Genomic DNA, 21,459 nt, shown 5'->3' with positions numbered 1-21,459 from the left:
GTAGAAATCTACAGAACATGGAGAGAAAGTTTTTCTGAGTGGAGTGTGTATGCGTGTGTTACCCAAAATAAAAGATGCATTCCTGATGGACAGGAGGAACTACTGCGTATGTTCATGCTACTGGAACCACTTCGAATGTTCAGCCTTGGTTGTCAAGATTTCTGGAAAGATTAGTATGTTTTCTTAAGTTGAAATTAAAAGCAACTTAGAAAAGCCTTAATTTTCCCCCTCTGTTGTTAACCATTGTATATCATGCTACTTAGCACTTCTGCAGGTGATGGACAAAGGCTTACATTTCTTGGGTATTGCAGAATTTTCACAGTACTGCTTCTGATATTCGTGTCACTGGGGAGAGATGAAACTAGCCCTACTCTTTTAGAATCTGAAGAAGTTATTTTGGCTAGCTGAGCCATTGAAAACAGAAAGCAAGGCTGTTTGTCCTTTGTGCTGTTCCCTGTTTATCATTTCAGTATGTCTGTCTGCAAGGATGAAGAAACTCTACGAGGTAAGCCTGCATGCCTGTGGCATGCTTGTTTTGCTGAAGCAGACTGCATTATGTTGCTTCATTAATTACCTGTCTTTCACCTGTACAACATGAGTAACGTATACTCCTGAGTGTTGCTTAAACAAAGCTAGATATTTTTACAAGGAAAACCAGTAGTCTGTGATTTAGATGACTGTTCTAGAAGTTCAAACGTTGTCTTGGCATTTTATTTAACACAAATGCTATGACAAAGGTGAGCATGGCACTTGGAAAGCTAATCCTGTGTTGGGAAAGCATAGTAATTAAAAACTGTGGTGATAGTGTAAAAAGCAAGTTAGCGTCATCACCTGGACAGTGCCGGTGTAGCCATCCCCAAAGAGTTTTAAGTTACACGGGCGTGCAGCGTGACCAGACGTCTCGGGCACGCCGGGGTGTCGTGGGTACACGTTTTGCTGCGGGACCATCCTCCCCACCTCGAGCACACGGAGGCGGCACCGCTCCTGCCCCTTCCCTGCTCCCGCTTAGGCCGCTGGTAGCGCGGCCGCCTCCCGGGAAGCGGCCCCGAGGCACCGAGCGCTCCAGCCCCCCGCGCCCGCCGACGGCCGCGAGGGGGCGGAGAGCCGCCCAGCGGCCGCTCCGGTTCGGGCAGCGCGTACTCCGCCGTGCGGGGCGGTGCTGGCGTTTGAATGGCGCGGCGGGAAGATGGCGGCGTCACCCCTAACGGTGTCGCCACAGCCTCGGCCGCGGGGCTCCGCAGCGGCAGTCCGGGCGGCCCGGCCGCCCCCCGCGGGGCGGGGAAGGCTACGCCGCTCGGCCCCGCCGCTCGCTGCCGGGCTGTGCCGAGCCCCCCGCCCGGCCTCGACCTCTCCCTGCGCGGCAGCGGGAGCCCCGGCACAGGCTCGGCAGGTACCGGCGCAAGAGAGCGCGGCCCTCCCCTCCCCTCCCCTCCCTCCCTTTCCTCGGTCCCGCAACGCAGCGCGGGGCGTCGGGACGTGCTGGGCGAGGGGGAGCGGGGCTGCCGAGGGCGCGCTGGGGTTGCGGCCGCGGCCCCTGCCTGCCGCTGCCCTACGAGGCAACATGGCGCTGAGGCGCCTCCCGCCGACGGCGGGCCCGGGGCGGTGCTGGAAGGGGTCGGGGACCCTCTGAGCCTCTCCTGGCCCAGGGTGCGGGGCCTTTGCCCCGGGGACGACTCGCTGCCCTCGGGCGGAAGCACCGGCTCTTCGCCCGTTCCTTTCTCCCTTGAGGGCAGCGGCTGTAGCTGAGGTACGTGCTTATGTTAGCAAGGGTGGTAGCGTACAAATACGAATCGAAGGATCTTCCTGCCCTCTTCACTGTTTAGTTGAGGAAGGTAAGAAAATGTATGTTCTGTGCATGCTTCTGAAGTCGGGCTCGTTTCATTGTATGTCATGTAACAGCGGGCCTTATTCTTGACTTGGCCTCTAGGTGCTACCATAATACAATAATCAGTACAGTCTCTATTTTTTGGTATATGAGGTGAGGTTTACTTACGTTATTAAATTCATTCAAGAATACAGTAAGCTGATAAAATGTATTGTACCTAGAGGCATCACTTTAAGTGGTCCTCGTTGGTGCCCTGATACCTGCAAATGCAGAGAAATGTAGTAGTTTTTTTTATATGACATCTTGCCTATATATACACAAGATGTTATGTAAACATCTTGTGTTATATAAACATGTTGCAGCAAGATATCATATAAAGTGGTCCTGCTGCCAGCCAGGACCACTTAAAGTGATGCTTCTAGATGCAATACATTTTACCAGCTTATTGTGCTCTGGAATCAAGAGAGAAATCAAGACGTATACAGCATCAAGATGTATATAACATCTAAAATCAAGATGTTTATATAACATCTTGTAACTTCATCTCTTTTGCAGTTTTTCTGTAACTCTAAAACATTTACATCTCTCAGCCTCTTCTCCAGTCATGTCGCATCTTCTCCCTGATGTGATTATGTTCCGCAAGATACAATTTTGCCAGCTTCTGCAAATGGAGCTGAGCAAGGCAACATATATCTCCACAGGACAACTCCTCAAAGGTGATTCAGTAAGCAGCACTCCTGTGTCCGACTGGCCCCCCATTCTGGAAAGGTTTTCTTTCAGAGAAATCTAATGCCCAATGCTTTTAACCAACGATGTGTATATTCCTAATTTTGACTATTTCTTAGCATTTTTCTAGTAGGTAAAAAAGAGGTTATTGTCAGCAGTGTACTTCTGTACATAGATCTTTAAGAACCCCTAAGGCACAAGTTTTCAAACTCATGTTCAGTGCTCATCTACAGATATTCTTCAAACAGTAGAACCACGTAATCCTTTACTCATTCCCTCTTTTACATGTAGTTCATTGGTTTTAACATTAGGAAAGAAGCTTGAGATCCCATCATGTAGGGTTTTTTTTCTTTTTATGTTTCTGAATCCTAATTCTGCCATATTAGTCACATTTTAGGAGAGACAAATCTGGTCTCAATTCCCCTTGGGACGCCTGTTCTGCTTTGTGGCATACTGCTGTTCTCTCCTGATGGTGCTGAACTTCTTGTTTAGTATTTGTATGGTGCTTTTATTATACAAAGGGAAACAAAGCTTTCGGAGCTAAGCTATATCAGCTTTTTTATATATTTGTGCAGGGGAGAATGATCGTTCACCAGTGAGAACTAGGTTGGGGTTAACCACAAGAAGGCAGTTGAAATTTTTAATATGTTGAAAGTAAAAATACTGGCTGCTTATGCACGCTAGTATTTCGGATCTAGCCTGCCCTTATGCCGTCAACAATGGTGGGAAATTTCTTTTAGCATTTTTTGAATGTATGTCCTGGTTTCGTCTGGGAGTTAACTTTCTTTTTAGTAGCTGGTACAGTGCTGTGTTTTGGATTTAGTGTGAGAACGATGTTGATAACACTCTGATGTTTTAGTTGTTGCTAAGGAGCGCTTATCTTAAGCCAAGGACTTTTCAGTTTCCCATGCTCTGCCAGCAAGCAGGTGTGCAAGAAGCTGGGAGGGAGCATAGCCGGGGCAGCTGACCTGAACTAGCCAAAGGGGTATTCCATACCATGGAACGTCATGCCCAGTATATAAACAGGGGGGAGTTGGCCGGGAGGGGCGGATCGCGGCTCGGGAGCTAACTGGGCATCGGTCAGCGGGTGGTGAGCAATTGCATTGTGCATCACTGTTTTTTTTTTCCTTCCCCCCCTTCCTTTTTTGTTATATTCCTTTTCATTACTATTATTATTATTATATGTCATTATTACTATTGTTAGTATAATATTTTACTTTAGTAATTAAACTGTTCTTATCTCAACCCACGAGCTTTACTTTTTTTTTTCCCCTCTTTCCTCCTCCCCACCCCACTGGGAGGGGGAAGGGGGAAGAGACTGCGTGGTGCTTATTTGCTGACTGGGGTTAAACCACGACAATGTGGCAGTAGAAGAATGGGTACAGTAAAGTTAGTACACACAATTACTTGTTCTTCATCTTGATTTGACAAGGTCTTTCACAAAATGCTGTTATGGGAATGATATAGTCATGGGTGATAGGGGAGACATTACTGTGGATCAGAAACCTGTTTTCTGTCTCAGATGAAGAAAGGGACAAAAAGTTTGAGTTTTCTTAATGATTTGGAAAAAGGGAGGAGGCAATATCTGTAGCCAGCACAAAATTATTTGGGGTTATAAAGACAAGAAATAAGCAGCAGGGAACTTAATTAAGCTAGAGGAACTGGCAATGTGTTGAAGATACCAATCAGTGTTGACAAAATGAAGTAACACACATTGTACAGAGCAGCTTGAGCTGCTTGTTTGGTTTATGTTGTTTTTTTAATTCATCTGTAAAGCAAGAAAAAAGACTGGGCAGTTCTGTAATCTGTGAGGATTACTGAAGTCTCTGTAGCAGTAATTTACAGAAGGAAACAGTATGGATAAGGATGAGATGGCAAATACATTGTAATGCTGTTATATTAATCAGTGCTGAAACTCTCTGTTTGAATATGTATTTGGTAATAGCTGCTTTGTCTCAAAAGCAAATATCAGAGCAAGAGTTTGGTGAAATGATTTGAATGTGGAAAATCTTTAGGAGGAAAAATTGAAAAAATGATATGAGGAGATAAGAATGGTGAAACATCCATAGGAAATATTGAAAACTATAGGGAGGATAGTTTCTTGTTTACCTTTTCTCATAGTACAGGAGCTTGTAGAAAAATTTGACCTTTAGGTATATAACCTAAGTGACCTCAGATTCAAGGATGATACTTGACTTTTTTATTTTTTTATTTTCTCCTCCCAAAGGGCAATATCAGTGGGTAAATGTTCCAGAAGACCAAGCAGACAAGTTGCTCCTTGCAAGCTGGGGTCTTCCCAAAGCAGTTCTGGAGCAATACCACAGTCTGGGAGTAGTACAGATGTTTGAATGGCAAGCAGAATGCCTACTGCTCGGACAAGTTCTGGAAGGGAAGAACCTAGTTTACTCAGGTATGCAAACATCTGACAAAACCAGTCCCCCCTGACTTTCCCAGTGCCATTTACAAGAACATGTTGGTGCTGAATGTTCTGATCTGGCAGATAAAAAGGTCAAGATCCTCTTTTTTCTGGAGAGATCCCATTAAGATCTGTCCCATTGCTGTACCTCAGACCTGGCTTGATGGACTCCTATCCAGATGTGAGGAGAGAGGTTTTTTCCCCCATTTTCTCTGTTAATGTTCCTTTAGAAACTGATAATTAGGAGTCAGTTAATGATGACTCTCTCTTTTTTATTACAGACTATGTCAACTGGGAACTGAATTATAACAGCAATGTTAGATATAAATACTTTTGAAAATGTTATTTACTATCTAATTTTTTCAGTCCCTTTATCGTTTCTCTTCACCTAGTGTATGGGGGGGGGGGGGTGCAGAATGAGAAGTAGGACTGGTGGACTAGAAATCTGTGGGAAATGACAACTTGGGTGTCTACTCTCCATGGGAAGAAGGTCCCAGAGCAGCACTGGGAGGATGAAGAACTTAGAAGAGGGGCAGGTGATTTTCCTAGGCTTGGATTTGAGTTTTATTTACTTGGTTCCAGAAGACTTTGGGCCTGATTGTCAGGTAATGGCTATCCCCTAGTATGTGGCATCTCCTCCACAGTTTTCTGTGGATGATAGATGGCAAATAGCAGTGCTTGCCAAGCAGGAGGGGTTAATATATTTATGGGCTAGGTCAGTAAGGTGGTGGCTGAGCAATCCTGTCCAACCAGGAGACTGTAGTGGGTTTTTTTGTTTGGTTGGATTTTTTTCCCCTTGCTGATCTCTGAGCTGCTGTTGCTTCTGGAGCAGAGATGAGAACACAAGCCTTGGTAGCATGATGGAAGAGGCTAGAAGAGAAATACTTTGCAGTCGTCTTGACCCTTTATGGGGTTAACTGAAAATGTGGTTGTGGCTGTGGGAGAGGGGCATAAGTTGAAGAGTCCTGCCCCAAGTTCTCTAGTAACTGCTTTCTATTCCAGCTTTATGATGCTTGTACCTTGGATTTTTTTTTTAACTTTAAAAATTCATTAAAAAAAACCCAACTTTTTTTTTTCCAGCTCCTACCAGTGCTGGAAAGACTCTTGTTGCAGAATTACTTATTTTGAAGCGAGTCCTGGAGACTCGTAAGAAAGCTCTTCTCATCCTTCCCTTTGTCTCTGTGGCCAAGGAGAAGAAGTGTTATCTGCAGGTAAGTAGCATTCAAGGAGGGTAAATTTATGGGAAGCAGTTGTTGGGTCACATTTTTTAAACAGTTAGAAGTTTTTGCATGCATTTGAGGAAAAAAAAAATTTGCAGAGTTGTTTCAGAAAGGATTTGTAGATAATTTAAAATTTGCTCTCATTCTAAGTTGGAGATAAAAAAAAGAAAGTTTTAGCCAAAAAGGGAAACTTGGAAAAATTTTAAGGAGTTGATTAAAACATTTTATTTCAGCTTTGTCTTTTAAAGCATTGTTACTTGCATTTATTCACAGATTTTATAATATACAAACTTTAAAGGAATTTTCTAATTAGAGATTGTGTCTGAAAAACTGCAAAGGGAAGGTGTCAACATTATCTGAAAGGATAAAAGGCTATTTTAGCTCTCCTTGGGGTGTTCCACCAGAATTTTGTGCCTTTGGTTTCACTTTGACTTTGCTAAAAATTTTTCTGACAGAATGCGGTTATGTCTTGGCTTCCTCACCCCAGCTATTTAAAAACAAAGTTACAGTGGGAACAGTCTTCTCAAAACAAAAATATTTTTTCTTGAAAGACTTTTATACTAAACATTGTTTCCATTAGCTAATATGTCAAAGTAACAACAATTACTAAAAACAAATAAAAAAACAATAGGCATTTTTGTTATAGTTTCTGACATTTAAGACATTTTGGGTGTTAATAAACTGAGATGGTATCTTAACCTTGCAAATTGCTAGGGAATGCTACAAACTGAGTGCAAAAGCTGCTTTGTAGTGATTGATAATGGAGACATGCTTTTGCTTCAGTCTTGTAAAGCTGGAGGATTATCGATGCTGTGTTCTACTACTCCTGGCCTAAGGTTTGGCTGTAGCTGCACATACTTGAAATCCTGTGGTATCCTACCCATCTGGTTCAAACGTTTGTACCTTTTGCTAATGCAGTGTGTAATGTGCCAAAGCTTTGGCACTGCAGTAATAAGCTGTGGATGAAAAGTTGTTGTTGTTTCTTGACTTTCAGTGGGAGATGTGACATCTTTGTGTTTGGGGTCCCACATTTGGCTTTTGCCCAGGATTTCTCAGGAGCAAGGCTTCTTTGTACATAAACTGCTGGTATTATAAACTGTTGCACTGTGTGTTCTCTAACCTTTTTAATAGTAAATGTTTTTGTACAAAGCAGTGGTCCCCATCTCTTACTCAGTTATGTACACTTTATCCTGCAATGTGTACTGTGTGGTTTCTGCTTTGGAAATAAAAAATGACAGTGGAAAAAAAAAAAAGTAGCAGTAACTGGCTGAGCTATGGCTTTAATCTGATTAGTTGGCATTATAAGTACTAGAAATTGTGGTTGTAGGATGTAGGCTGTTGTGGAAGGTGGCAAAGCTGAGCTATGTGAGCATGTGGACCACACTTGAACGAGACATAAAGAGCATGTGGCAATAATGGGATAAGATTGTGAGGCTATAATAGCACAGGAAGGTATATAAGTTATAGAAGCTGTTAATATGTTTTGGAGGGCTTTAAGGACTTTGTTTAGCTGCTTAAAAGTAGTCATTCGTGATAAAGCAGAACTCATAGCTTGCTTAATGCTTTTGTTTAACGTTGACCTTGTGCTGGTTTTGGCTGGGATAGAGTTAATTTTCTTCATAGTAGCTAGTATAGGCTATGTTTTGGATTTGTGCTGAAAACAGTGTTGATAATACGGGGATGTTTTAGTTATTGCTGAGCGGTGCTTACACAGAATCAAGCCCTTTTCTGCTTCTCACACCACCTCACCAGCGAGTAGGCTGCGGGTGCACAACAAGTTGGGAGGGGACACAGCTGGGACAGCTGACCTCAGCTGACCAAAGGGATATTCCATACCATAGGACGTCATGCTCAGCATATAAAGCTGGGGGAAGAAGAAGGAAGGGGGGGACATTCGGAGTGATGGCGTTTGTCTTCCCAAGTACCCGTTACACGTGATGGAGCCCTGCTTTCCTGGGGATGGCTGAACACCTGCCTGCTGATGGGAAGCGGTGAATGAATTCCTTGTTTTGCTTTGCTTGCGTGCATGGCTTTTGCTTTACCTATTAAACTGTATCTCAACCCACGAGTTTTCTCAGTTTTACTCTTCCGATTCTCTCCCCCATCCCACTGGTGGGGGGAGTGAGCGAGCGGCTGTGTGGTGCTTATTTGCCAGCTGGGGTTAAACCACGACAGACCTATTCCCTGATTGCAGGAATAAGAAGATTTGGAAAGCCCCAGAGCCAGTTTGAGCCAGGAAAAGGAGACATAGTAACAACTAGCCTAAAAAAAACAGGAAAGAGAAAGAACCTGCCTAGAGATGGGAAAAAGGACCCAGAGAGAGAGATGATGACCCCAGACCTGAATATTACTATTGGACCAGACTGCGGTGCGAGGGGTGGGAATTTAGATTGTAAGGGTATAATTGCCCAGGGATTTTAGTGTTTGGGGTCCCTCTCCGGAGGCACCCAGCTCGAGCTGTCTAAATTTGTGCACCATAGATAGAATAAATTACGCTTTTTATTTTAAAGGCCTTGATTAGAGATTCTGCTTCAGGGAACCTAGGGTCGAGCCTGAGGGAAGAAGCAGCGCCCGAGGGTGAGTGTGTGTGTGTGTGAGGAATCGAAAGGGGCACCCGTCGGCTCACTGAAGTCACCCACTGCGAAGGGACTCCAGTCCCAGCAATTAAAGTCTTGGGTGGTGTGTGTGTGACTCCTTGATTGGTGTGAATGCTCAGGCAGCGGCTTCTCCCTTAACACAGGCTTTTGTGTGATTCTAGCAGGCATTGGTCAAAATTCAGAGTTGTAACCTTGGCATGACATTCTGTATCCTTGGAAAACAGGCCCTGTTTCAGGAGGTGGATGTGAGAGTTGAAGGCTACATGGGAAGCACGTCTCCTGCTGGACGTTTCTCTGCCCTGGATGTTGCTGTCTGCACCATTGAAAAAGCCAACGGTCTAATCAATAGACTAATAGAAGAAAACAAAATGGACTCGCTGGGTAAAACACTAAGGCTTGACCCTTGTGGGGATGAGGTTTATTACATACTCTGAGTACATGTGAAATCATGGGATACTTTGTATTTGCTCGGTTCTGTATGTGACAGACATGCCATATGGGAAAACTGAGCAATTTTTCTTCCTCCAGAGCACCTCTGATTTGGATTTAAGAAGGCAGTCAGGACTATTCTATGTAGCTCAGCGGCTGGGGTGAGTAGGTAGAAGCTGCAGGTTTTAGTTTGTCTGACACGGATGACAATCCGTGGACAGTGATTAGCTGCAATAAGCAGTGATTCTCATAGCTAGAAAATGTCTTCTAATTAATGAAATTGAATTAAAGGTCTGGGATATGTTTGAGTTCAAGAATGTACGTATGCTCATTTGTTTTGGACAGAGATTGTGGCATCCGTGGTTTATCTTCACTTAGCTCAAGGAAGAGGAGGAATTGTGTTTGGCGCTCATCTGGGTCCAGATAAGTGGAATGAATACCTAGAGCTCCTCTGAGTAGGCATGGTGACTAGGAGGGCTGTGACATTCATTTCTGTCTTGTAGTTCGCTCAAAAGCCCTCTGTCCTTGTAACGTAGACTTCTGGGTCACTGAGGCCCTAATGGCCACAAGATAATGGTAGTGTTCATTTAGTGTTTGGGAGGAGATATAAAACCTGAAGAAGCCTTATGTTTCCCATGCGCACTTGGAGAGAGACGTGTTTTCCTAGTCCAGTCAGAAGTTCTTCTGTTTCCCTGCTCAGTAAAGCTACACTTAATTATATTTTATACAGTAATCCCTCCCATCTTCACTCTGGCCTGTAACATAGCTGGTTGCTATTTTAAGAATATAAAAATTGGAAAACTAGATAAGTATCAAACTGCTCTGAGACCTCCGCCTATGAAACTGCTGTTCCGTGTGCATCTGGTGTCATAATATTCTACAGCATTGTATAGCAGAAGAGTTTTTTCAACACAAGAGAGAATAAGAGAAATAAAGCCTTGCAGGTTTTTTCAGAGTGTGAGATCACGGGATAACACATTCACACCTGGATCCATAGGGGCTGGATCACCATGAATGCTTTAGACTGCCAGTGGGCTGGAAGATGAGTGGATGACCGTGGTTGTGCAGCACTTTAAGCTCATGTGAATTGAGGCTCCAGCAGTCCAGCTCGATTCTTGAATGTATATCTTCATCCCTTCCCTTGCAAGAGAACTGGTGATCATGCAGTTAGTTATTTCAATATATGGCTACTTAGTTTAGGGTTTTTTTGTTTGTTTTAAATAGGGTTAGTTTGATCCTAGGTCATCACACCATACAAGCTGTACTGCCAGCATAAGGCAGAGAGTGGGGTCATGATGTCCATATTTCTGTTGGCTTGGGTGCCTTGGAAGCATACTCAGTATACTAAAATGTATTGTTTAATGATAACATCTTTCAGAAGCTAGAGATATGCCAAATCCCTTTGGTTGATACCTCCATTCCATCCCTGCATTTTGTTGTGCTCTGTAAGATGAAAGTACTTGAGAGGAGTCATATAAGTATAACCAGCCAAGTGGTTACAAGATTTGAGTTTGAATATGTGTCCTCAACACTGATACCTCCTTAAAGCATGATGTTTTTCTTTCACCATTTGAAAACACCTCTGCTGCAACCCTCCATTTCCCTTGTGCCCCAATATGATTGTATAACTGAAATAAGGGTAAAATTTTTTTTTTTCTTTACATGCTTATTTGAAATTAATTTTTAAAATAAATTTGAGTTTAAAAATCATCTTAAAGTAAGAAATTGACAAAATTTCTATTTGGAGATAAATTTTCATAAAATCTGCAAAATACAGGCGTGAGCTGAAAATGCCAGTTTAACTGTCACCTAAAGCAAGCTTGTCTGAAACTGCAAGATTGTACCTTGTCTTCTAATTAATTCTAAATTTAGACCAGTTTGTAACGAGGGTGTTTTATCTTTTGAGATGAGTTATTGGGAGATGACTGCAATTCTGGCTGGATTCCATCTCAAGCTTGAGCTGTTCCTTTTGTTGCTGTCAACCTCCTGCTGATAGCTCACATTGCCTTTGGAAATTGTTGAGAGAAACTCAAATCCTCTGCCTGGCAGAGCTCTCTTTGCTGTATGAAGCAGTTAAAAGCAATTTTGTGTTGCTAATTATTATATAAGGTGTGTCAGTTTTGAACATCCAGGTACACAGGAGATGATATTCCTCTTGTTCATCCTCTTGACACTGATGCTAAAGAAATTTTTAGGAAAGCTGATTAGAGAAGAATCTGCTGCCTTCTCAACGTGTCAACTGGGAATGGATTTGTAATGTGCTGTTGTGATACATAACTTGTTTCTTTTCTTAATTTAAACTTGAAATTAAAAATTTGCTAGTTTAATTGTATTTAAAAAAAATAAAATCAAATCCTCCCTGCCTGTCATTCAGAACTTTATGGTTTTAAACAGGATGTGGACTTAAAGCAGCCTAGTTATTCTACAGTAAACATGTATGATAGCTCTCAGGTACTTTTTAGTAGGTTTTTCTCAGCAGTCTTCTAGGGACATGCCTAATTTGCAGACAGAAATAGGAGACTCAGGCTAGCCTTATTTTCAGTAGCAATGCAATATGACAAAATTCTGGCCCCACTTGCATGCCTGAGCTGCTTGTTGAGTAGAAAATACCATTGCATGCTGGGACCTGTAGTCCTCCTTGGCTGCAATTCCATTTTAAGATGAGGATAGCTTTGTGAAAAATACTGGTTGCCTGATTGCTCCTGCTGTGTTTTCCCAGTGGATGTGTTCTGAGTACAGCCTGAATAGAGGAGAGCACCGTGCATGTGTGACAGTCGGGTCTCACCAGCTTGCAGACTGCCAGGGCAATACAGTACACAGGTTTAGCATGGGTTTGAATATGTATTATAGCTGAGTAGCAGCAGAAGGTATAGAACAAGTGGTCCATATAACACATAGTGGCATTCCCTGTGCTTTGGTGTGTAGGTACCACTAGTGTTCTATGCTTCATTGCAGGAAGCAAAATGTGCTGTTGCTTGGCACAAAGACCGGAAAGGTAACTTGTATGAATTTTACTTTGGTAGATATCTGATTACACTGTCCTGTCTCAGCTGCTGGAAGAATTCAGACAGACTGTTGTACGGGGAACCAGGAAGAAGCTTTTTCTGGTAGCTGAATAAATATGTGTTTGGTGACCAACGAATTACCATTTTTTACAAGCGAGCACAGAATAGAGGAAGTACAGGAAGACAGAGGACCTGGATGGGTGGGAGTTTGTAAAAGAGGCTGATGAAGCAGTGCAGCACTCTTTTCTAACTTAAGTGGCTTGAAAGAGAAGGAGGGAGAAAACAGACGGAGAGAGAAGGAACATATGTAGGAAGGAGAGAAAAAAAAATGAGAAGGAAAAATAGCATCGAAACAGATAATATAAGGTCACATTTGCCCTTAAGCTCCTGCTATTTTAGCTATACCAGGAAGATATTACATAGCTGCACCAAAGAGGAAAAAAAATTCCACAGCAGCAGAACTAATGAAGCCTGGTGTCCTCTGTGCCCTGCTTTTTTTGTTTAACCTTCCTTCAGCCTCTTCCATGTCCCTGTAATCCTGTCAGCTGGCCAGAAAGTGAACATACTGCTGCTAGCTGAGATGTGTGCAGGAGGTACGCTGGGTGGCTGAGTTGTAGTGGCTCTATGTTTTCTCCTCAGGGGAGATCCTAGTCTGGTCTGTTGTCTCCAGCTGCTGATGTTCAGAAAGCTTTTTAGACATTATTCTTTCCAATATTTCTACACATCTTACAAATTTGATGAACGTGGCTAATAGATTAAAAAGTCATTTGCAGGAAGTAGGATGACAACAGAGCAGTCATGTAAGGATGTTTTTCATTAGAAAGCCAAAGCTAAATCGTAGAGCTCATTCAGGTTTGGTTAGTGAAAAAAGATATAATAGGAAGCAGGCTATGCCAGCGTAATTACATCTGCTCTAGGTTTTTTTTCTGACGTTACTGTATTAGTAAGGAGAGATGTTTTTTAACTAAGACAGTGATGTCAACAAAGCTTTTGACTAGCTCATTTGGGTGCTGGAACGTTCCTTTCCAGATACTGTGAAGCCTGGGGGTTTTTACTTGCAGAGAGATTACAGTATAGAAGCGGCAATACTGTTTTGCGTGGTGGCCAGACTAACAACTCAACCTCTTTATTTTTACTTTTTTAAAAGCTGATTGTATGTGTGTGAGGTTGTGGGGGGTGTGAAATATCATGATATTGGTCATGATTTGTGTGTCTCAGAAGAATCAGTGACAGAAGGAAGCCATAGTAGTGTTGGTAAGCACAGCTGGATTTCTGAATATAAATTTCAGTTCATCATGTGGAATATGAAAGGATCGAGGCTATCTGTTCTTAGTTTGGAGTTTTGTCAGATATAACCCGAGTGCTTCTCTTCATCAGGAGTGGTGGTTTTGGATGAGTTGCACATGCTGGGAGACTCTCATCGAGGATATCTACTGGAACTCCTTCTGACCAAAGTTAGATATGTTACAGAGAAGGTTGCAAAACGGTGGGTAGACCAGGATGTTTGTCTTTTAATGCTAAATTATGGATAGCTCTAAATATTTTGTTCTCTGGGTGACTGGAAATTTGAGTTAGCTCCAGGGTTTTTATGAGAGTGATGACCTAGGCTATTTTGGTTATTAAGGTCTCATCATATCACCTCTCAGGGGCCTGCTGTTGTAATCAAAACCCCTTTTCCTCATGGTTTTCAATTTGTGTGCTACCATGGGATTCATTCTCAAGAAAAGAAATAAGGCTGAAGCTTTAATTTACTTTTTTTAGCCTATTTAATTTTTTTTAAAAACTGGATTTCTTTTAACGGTTTTGCTAGCGGACTTGCCCTGCTTAATTTTTCAGTGTTTTGTGGAATGGGGTATTTATCCTACTGAAACGTTCAGGTATTGTGGAAGAGTGGGCATGCTGTTAACTTGTCAACGGTGAATTGATCAGAAGACTTAAGAGGATGTGCCAGTAGTCTGCTTAGTTAGCACTGCTCAGGGTGATCCGTGGTTTTGCTTATAACATGCAGTAGCCTAGTGGTTGCATGGTTTCTTGCCTTTAGCACAACTGATTGGACACTGGGGAACAGATTAGATGTTTCAGAAGAGCTTTAGAGGCTTTTAAGAATTCAGTATCTAGATCCCCAGCACCAAACTGTCCAGTGGCTCCATAGTGCCTAAATACAAAGGCAAATGGAGGAGATGGTGTATCAGTCTTCTTAATCTTTATTGGTGGTGCTGAGAGAAGAGTCAAAATCAACTGTTGCCTCAGCACCAAAAGCCAGATTTTGCCAGTTTTCTCTGCTGCTTCCTGTCTTGTGAGTCGTACCAGTGCTGGGCTAAGCACAGACTACCTATTTAGTTCTGGGGGAACTGCCATTTCTACATTGCCTCTCCACCAGACATTTTAGCCACTGTTTCCGATCCTGATTTCCAGGATCCAGCAATATTCTGGGTCTAATCACCTCTGACTTTTTCTCATATTCTCCCCATGAGTCCTGGAAGCCAGTACACTTCAGAGCAGTGTGAGTGGCTTTGCCACTCCTTTTACCTTGGCTTATCATGTAGCTGCAGCACAGGTGCAGGTCCACTCTTTGCTTTCCTCCCTTGCATTGAAGAAGCAGGAAGGAGAAAACATTTGTCAGGGAAAAAGGGACAGATGCATCAAGGAATGTTCCTGGGAAGACACAGTACTTCAGCCTTCACCATATAGGCACTAGGGCCAAGATTCTGCATCTCTCAGTCATGGTCAAGTTGACAGTGGTTCCCTGTACCACTTACTGACATGAAGGAGGTGGCTGCTATTTTTGTTTTGGAATCCACTTGAGATTTCTGGAGTTGAACACCACATTTTCTCTCAAATGTCCTCCCAAGTCTGTGGTGCTTTTTTTTCTGTTATTTGATGGGACCCCCTTTATCCAAATTCTTTAAACGCTGTCCAGCCTGACCGATTATCAGAATGACCAGTGCTTTTAAGAGCTTTTTAAGTGGTTAGCTGGACGTTCCACTGAAGTGTAAGACTGTGTCTTCACACCAAGAGAATGCTCTCTGATGGCCATTACCAGGTGCCCTTGCTTCTCCGTGAGGCTTTTGCAGACCCAGACAAAATTCTGCAGCAGATTTTTCTCTTCTCCAGTCAAAGAGTGTGTTGTGGAGCTGGAAAGTTTTTAATCCTTGAAGGTCAAAAGTTGCTTTAGGGGGAGAAATCTGTGACCTAGATGGCGGAGCTGTACTAGCAAATGCTTGAAGAGCTTGGATAAGAGAGAGTCTGCCTCTCCACATCTTCCTTATTTTGTCTTGTCAGTGACGGGCCTTTTTTACTCTAGCTTCTGGGTAGTCTTGTTTCCTCTATCTTGTTTTTGCCAGGATTACCAGGATCTTCTAAGAAGGTTGAGGCTGTTTCTGAGCTCAAACTGATTTGTCAGACCTTTTTATTTTGTAAAGTCTCAATTCGTGGCTCAGTGCAATGCAAATGAGTAGGTTTTAAATGTTGGCTTAGGAGCGTAAAACCCCCCTATTGTGTGGATGTAAAAGCCTGAATTAAAATATACATTTGGGTATCTAAATTAACAGTTTGTGTTTTCAGGTCTGTTAAGAGTCCATTACTTCTCACTGCCTTTAGTGGAAGCTGCTGTTCAGCACTTTGAGAACTGAAGCTGCTTTCTTCTTTGCTGAACTAAGGGCTTTGTTCCCAGCTCTAGGAAGACCTTAGCCTAGTATTATTTGTCCTGAAATTGAAACAAATGGAAGTGTTTTAATTAAGGCATTTAAGCTTAGAAAGACTGCAGTGGAGACTGGACCATTCCTTTATTTCCATGTTTTTGTTAATGGCAAGGAAATAGTTGATTTATTTATTTGTTTTCCATTTCTCCAAATATGCAGTCAGTTTATGGCTGTTGTTACCTAAAGAAGCTTAAAGTTCAGGTTCAAAATGATAAAAAGTTGAATTATCTCGTTATCAATGCATAACCTGACATTGTGTTTGCTAAGAGTAGAGTATGGCTTGTTTCTTTGTCAAGAAGTTGAAAAAAATACCTTTGCACTTTAGACTCCAGAAGAAAGTAGATTGAGCTAGTTTTTCTGAATCCTGTTTTCCAGAACAGTAGCCTGTGTTTTCACTAACTTTCATTTTCTTTTAACCTCTTCCAGACAGGCAAAGATGACCAGTCCCGGTTTTGGTGGGATACAGATAGTAGGCATGAGTGCTACCCTCCCTAACTTGGGACTTCTAGCCTCATGGTTAGATGCAGAGCTGTACTGTACGGATTTTCGCCCTGTGCCCCTCAAGGAGTGGGTGAAAATTGGCAGCAACATTTATGACTCCTCCATGAATTTAGTGCGAGAATTCCAGCCCAAGCTTCAACTGAAGGTAACAAAACTCTGAGCAGTGGATTTGGGATAACACCTTTTGTACAGCTAAAGTTAAAAAGACAGCTACTGGTATGTTTTTAATGTTTTTTAATAGATGACATTCCAGACTTCATTGTTTACTTCATAGTTTGTATGCTCAAACTGAGAACAAAATTGGGTTTTTTTGTCTTCTACCGATTTAAACAAAAAACAAAACAAAACACACTCGCCCTCATGAAGTTCTTGAAGTTTCTTGAATCTGACTTGAAGACAAAGTTGACTTTGCAGTTATCTTGTTTCTGAGCACTTGACAGGTATAAAGAGTTTGATTTTTCCCTTACCCACCATCAGGTAAGTATTTCCTGGTTAGACCAAGGAATTTGCATTAATCATTGGGAGAATATATTTGCATTAAAACCTGGTATTGAACCTGCTTATGTTAAACTGCTAAATGATCTAATTTTGTCAGTGATGAGAAGGCAGATGTCCATCCTGATTCTTCTGAATCTGTTTTCAATATTTAGTCCTTTTGCGCACTTGAAAAGGATATGAAAAGTTAAGGGTAACGTACTATAATGATTTGGAAGAACCAAATGGGTAGAAATGGGAAATTTGCACTTCCTACTTGTAGGTTCCTTTTCTGTGGAGTCTTTGAAGGGTGAATTCTCTTCCCAGTCCTTTCAACTGCTCTGTGTAATACTAGTGTAGTAGTTGGACAATATGGACTGAATGCCAGTAATATTTTAGAATGTTTTGCACCCAGTTCTTGTTGTGCGCAAACATTCTGGTGTCACATGGTGGCACAGCAAAGAAAAAGGATCCTAGAAACAAAAGGAAATGTTTGTGACAAGAATCTGGAAGCTTGCTTTTATGTGGTCATATTGAGAAGGTGATGTTGCATCTCCTTTTCTGGATATTTTTTGAAGTAGTTGCTTTGGATAGGTACTAAATTAAGTGAGAGAAAGAACTAAACTAGGCTTATGACTCAACAGGTTAAGGGAGTTGGCTTATTTTATAAGACCAGGTGATCCTCTTGGGCTTGAAATCTATCACTGGACCTTCATACTTCTGTTCTGTGCCTCAGACTGGACCAGGGAAGGGAACTTGATGACCTCACCAATTCTGCTGAATTTGGCTGAATCCTTACTGAGCTTTTGATGTGTATATGCAGTTCCTGCCATTGCTTCCCTGTTTTCATTTGCATTTTAGTGCTTTTTATTACTGTATGCCTACCTTTTTTCTCTTCCTCCTTTGGCCTGCTTGGTGGAATGGAATCTGGCTTAGCCAAGCAAAACAGATCAGTTGCAGGAACTCTCTTAGAATCTTAAAATCAAAAAGGCAAGCTGTAAACAGTAGGCTTTTGCATGCACAGCTATATAAGTATCCATAAAAGCCTTCCACTGTGCTCTGAACACTTGCAGTCTTTGGTCAGCAGTGCTTGCTGGGTGCATCTTATTGGGGATGCTCAGACTACTACATCTCATGCTTTTGGTTCAGACATCCTAGTTGGTAAGTCTTCCTTACTGTAGAGGGATGTTTTCCCTCGGGGCTCTTCCTAGTTCTTCCCTACTGCTGTTAGCCGTGACATGGAGGTTGCAGTGATTTTTTTGTGCACTGTGTGGCCTTCATTCAGAAACAGATTTATGAAAGCAAGACGTAAAACCTTAGATTTATTCATGGGTAGGTCTAGGGCTGTCCTCAACAATGTGGTCATACTAGTGCGTGGACTTCCTAAAGCAAGACAGAAACTAAGATAACAGTGCTCCATCTTCTTTTTTTGCTCCTCTTTCTGAATTGAAGTAGAAGATTCCTACTGTGACACAGAAGAATGACAGCATTTACAAACTCCATTCAGTGTGAGAGTGCATTGAAAATATTTTGTCTCAATTCAGGGAGATGAAGACCATGTTGTGAGCCTGTGTTACGAGACTGTTTGTGATGGCCATTCAGTCCTGCTTTTCTGTCCATCCAAGAACTGGTGTGAGAAGCTGGCAGACATCATTGCCAGGGAATTCTACAGTTTGCAACAGGCTGAGAGTAAGAGAAAAGTAGTTAATAGAAGACTGTAGTATGCACAGTGCCTTTAATGAAAATTAATTTTAGTAGAAACTATAAAAATATTTTCTCTCTCAAGGTTCTGCAAAAAACTCAGCCCTTGCGCCAGTTGTTGTGGACAGGGAAAGGATCGATGAGGTTCTGGATCAACTAAAGCGTTCTATCTCAGGCCTGGACTCTGTGCTCCAACGTACTTTGCCATGGGGAGTGGCATTTCATCATGCAGGTATTCCTGAATATCTTGGTCTTGAATTCTGTAATGGTCAAGTCATATGGGTTCTTTTTGCTGTAGTTACCAGCAATTTACCAGTTGCTTTTTGAAGCCTTCTGTAGCTTATGACTGAACTAAATGCTTCGAGAATCTCACAGTTAGAGGTAAGCTTGAAATTCTTTTATTGTGGCCAAAGACTTTAATTCACTAATTGTTATGATAAATCTTCTCTCTGTCGTGTTGGATAACAACAACTTTTTAAATACAACTTAATTTTTTTTTGTGAAATGCCTGAAAAATTAGCTGATTTGCAGCCCAAGCATTTTCAAGTTGTCCCTAAAGCTGCCAGAGTATTTCAGAGCAATTTTCCTCAACTTAATACTGAAATAGATGAGTAAATAGAAGAAGCGTAACAATGAAAATAAAAATAAAAGGAGCATGTGCTGCGAATGCTTCTGGCTAGATCTTTTATTTCTTAATTAAGTAGGTAATAGTGTATGTCAGCTGTTGATTCACTGAGAGAAAGGACTGACTCTGGAAGAGAGAACAGTAGCTATGGTATTGAATACGTAGGGGGAATAATTCCAAATGCTTATGGAGTGTGGATTTCTTTCTCAAGAATAAAATTGGCCTGAAGCCCTCAAGGAAATGTAGAAAGATACATATTAGAGCTGTAACCTAGAATGGAAATAATGAAGAAGGATTCCAGTGTCAGGACAGGAAATGACTAAATCCTAGTTCCCTACTGTGTTTGTTACATCCAGTTTTCTTCTTTTTATTTTCTTTCTTTCTTTCTTTACTTGCAGTGCTTGTAGATACGTAGTAAATAGTTGTTCATCTTGCTACAACGTGTACAAGCACCTTAGAAAAGCTAGTTTATAACTATTACTGTCAATTGAATAATAAAAACTTAATGGTGAAATTTTGCTTCACTTATGGTTCGAAAGAAGTTAACTGAGGTGATGTTGCGAGTCTAGTTGCTAACACTGAATGGCAAATATTCATTAAGTTTGTTTGTTCTTCCCCTTGCTTGACAGTAATATTATTAGCTCTTAAATGCAGTCTCACCATTACTAGGTTTGCTAAAAGTCATCTTTCCTCAGGTCTTACTTTTGATGAACGGGACATCATTGAAGGAGCCTTTCGCCAGGGCTTGATCAGAGTCCTAGCAGCAACCTCTACGCTCTCATCTGGAGTGAATTTGCCTGCACGCCGAGTAATTATACGAACTCCCATGTTTGGTGGCAAACTGCTGGACATTCTCACTTACAAGCAGATGGCTGGAAGGGCTGGCAGGAAAGGAGTAGACACAGAGGGTAAGCAGAGGCTTTATTAACATTCTCTAAGACCGGTGTTAACCTGATTAAATCCAGGGCAGTGCTTCACAATTAGTGACTAATCATGATGAATTCCTTTGGTATTCAGTATGATTAAGTTAATCAAGATGAATTTGTTTGGTATTAATGGAGTAAAAATTGTAATTCCCAGGGGATTCTTTTCACTGTATGAGACTTACTTTGGTGTTTACATGTCAGTTACTTCAGGAACGGGCTATTTTCTCCTTTGAATTCTTGTTAGCTTCTAAGGCTGTGTTGTTCATTTGCCTTAATTCCGTGATCCATGGTCAGTTTACTAAAGCGTTTACAGTTTCAGTGAGAAAATTTACAGTAAACTCTCATTGGGCAGGCCTAAAACGTAAGAAATGCATTTAAAGTCTACAACCATAATTTGACAAACTTCTTCTGTTGTCTGAAGTTCTGATTTGGATTTATTAAACTTCCACTAAACCATAACTTTTATGGATCTTGAAAGTAGTAATGCAACAGAGAGACAGGGAAATATGAACAGTAGTTCATAGATAATATGGTGTCTTCATGCATACACTGGCACTGATTGATGTTCAACAAAATAATCCTGCCTGTTATTTTAATTTGCAATGGAAATTTATCTTAATGGATGATACTTGGAAAAATTGTATTATACAAGTATAAACACAGTAGAAAATAAGAAGTTCAACAGAAGCGAGAAGTGGGATTTGCCCTGCTGATGGTTTGATTGGTGCTTGCTGGAACCTATGTAAGCAGACTGTTCTTACATTTAACTTTCTATTTTTGCTAGAGTAGCATAGCAACAGAGCATTTTGCGACCTATATCTTTGTGAGCTATCCCTATGTGTTAAAGAAAAGGGCAGCTGCATGCTGTATTTTGAAATTTTCCAGACTCTGTCATTTGAGTGTAGTTGGCAGGTGTAAAATTACATTATTCCTTGAAGTTTCTTCTTTTTTCCCTTCGAGTTACAATAATTAGTACCCTTTTTTGACAGTTCTAATGTGACCGTGTTTTGCACAGTAAGCAGTTGATTTTGTGCTGATGAGGTTCATGAATGTACCATTTTTTCCACTCTGCAGAGTCTTTTGGATGAGAACATAAAGCTACATTAGCAGCTGCTGCTCTTTCACAGAGTAGGGAGACTGGAGGACAGCAACTTCAGCTGGAAAAAATGCCTTATGTGGATATGAAATTCAGCTGACAGATAGAAGATAAATGCTGTTGGGTTGATTTCCTCCTCCCCTCCCAACATTGTAGTGTTGGATTGTCTCAGGTTTTGATTTTTTAAATCTTTTTTTCCTGATTTGATGAACATTTA

General features: G+C 41.6%; 1 protein-coding gene across 1 annotated transcript in view; it reads left to right on the top strand.

Moving 5' to 3' along the window:
- The first annotated feature begins 1,170 nt into the window (after window positions 1-1,170).
- POLQ (DNA polymerase theta) overlaps window positions 1,171-21,459 on the top strand; it is a 57,072-nt gene continuing 36,783 nt past the window's right edge. Inside the window, exons 1-9 of the mRNA XM_050914900.1 lie at window positions 1,171-1,390; window positions 4,779-4,961; window positions 6,048-6,178; window positions 9,009-9,165; window positions 13,596-13,704; window positions 16,346-16,565; window positions 18,439-18,583; window positions 18,681-18,827; window positions 19,916-20,128. Of these exons, the coding sequence (XP_050770857.1) occupies window positions 1,171-1,390; window positions 4,779-4,961; window positions 6,048-6,178; window positions 9,009-9,165; window positions 13,596-13,704; window positions 16,346-16,565; window positions 18,439-18,583; window positions 18,681-18,827; window positions 19,916-20,128 (1,525 nt within the window). The remainder of the gene's footprint in view (window positions 1,391-4,778; window positions 4,962-6,047; window positions 6,179-9,008; window positions 9,166-13,595; window positions 13,705-16,345; window positions 16,566-18,438; window positions 18,584-18,680; window positions 18,828-19,915; window positions 20,129-21,459) is intronic.

This window comes from Gymnogyps californianus, chromosome 1 (genome assembly GCF_018139145.2).
Source record: "Gymnogyps californianus isolate 813 chromosome 1, ASM1813914v2, whole genome shotgun sequence".
In the NCBI taxonomy this organism is placed as follows: domain Eukaryota; kingdom Metazoa; phylum Chordata; class Aves; order Accipitriformes; family Cathartidae; genus Gymnogyps; species Gymnogyps californianus.
Note: the sequence above shows the minus strand (reverse complement) of the source record. Positions and strands in the feature narration are given on the sequence as shown.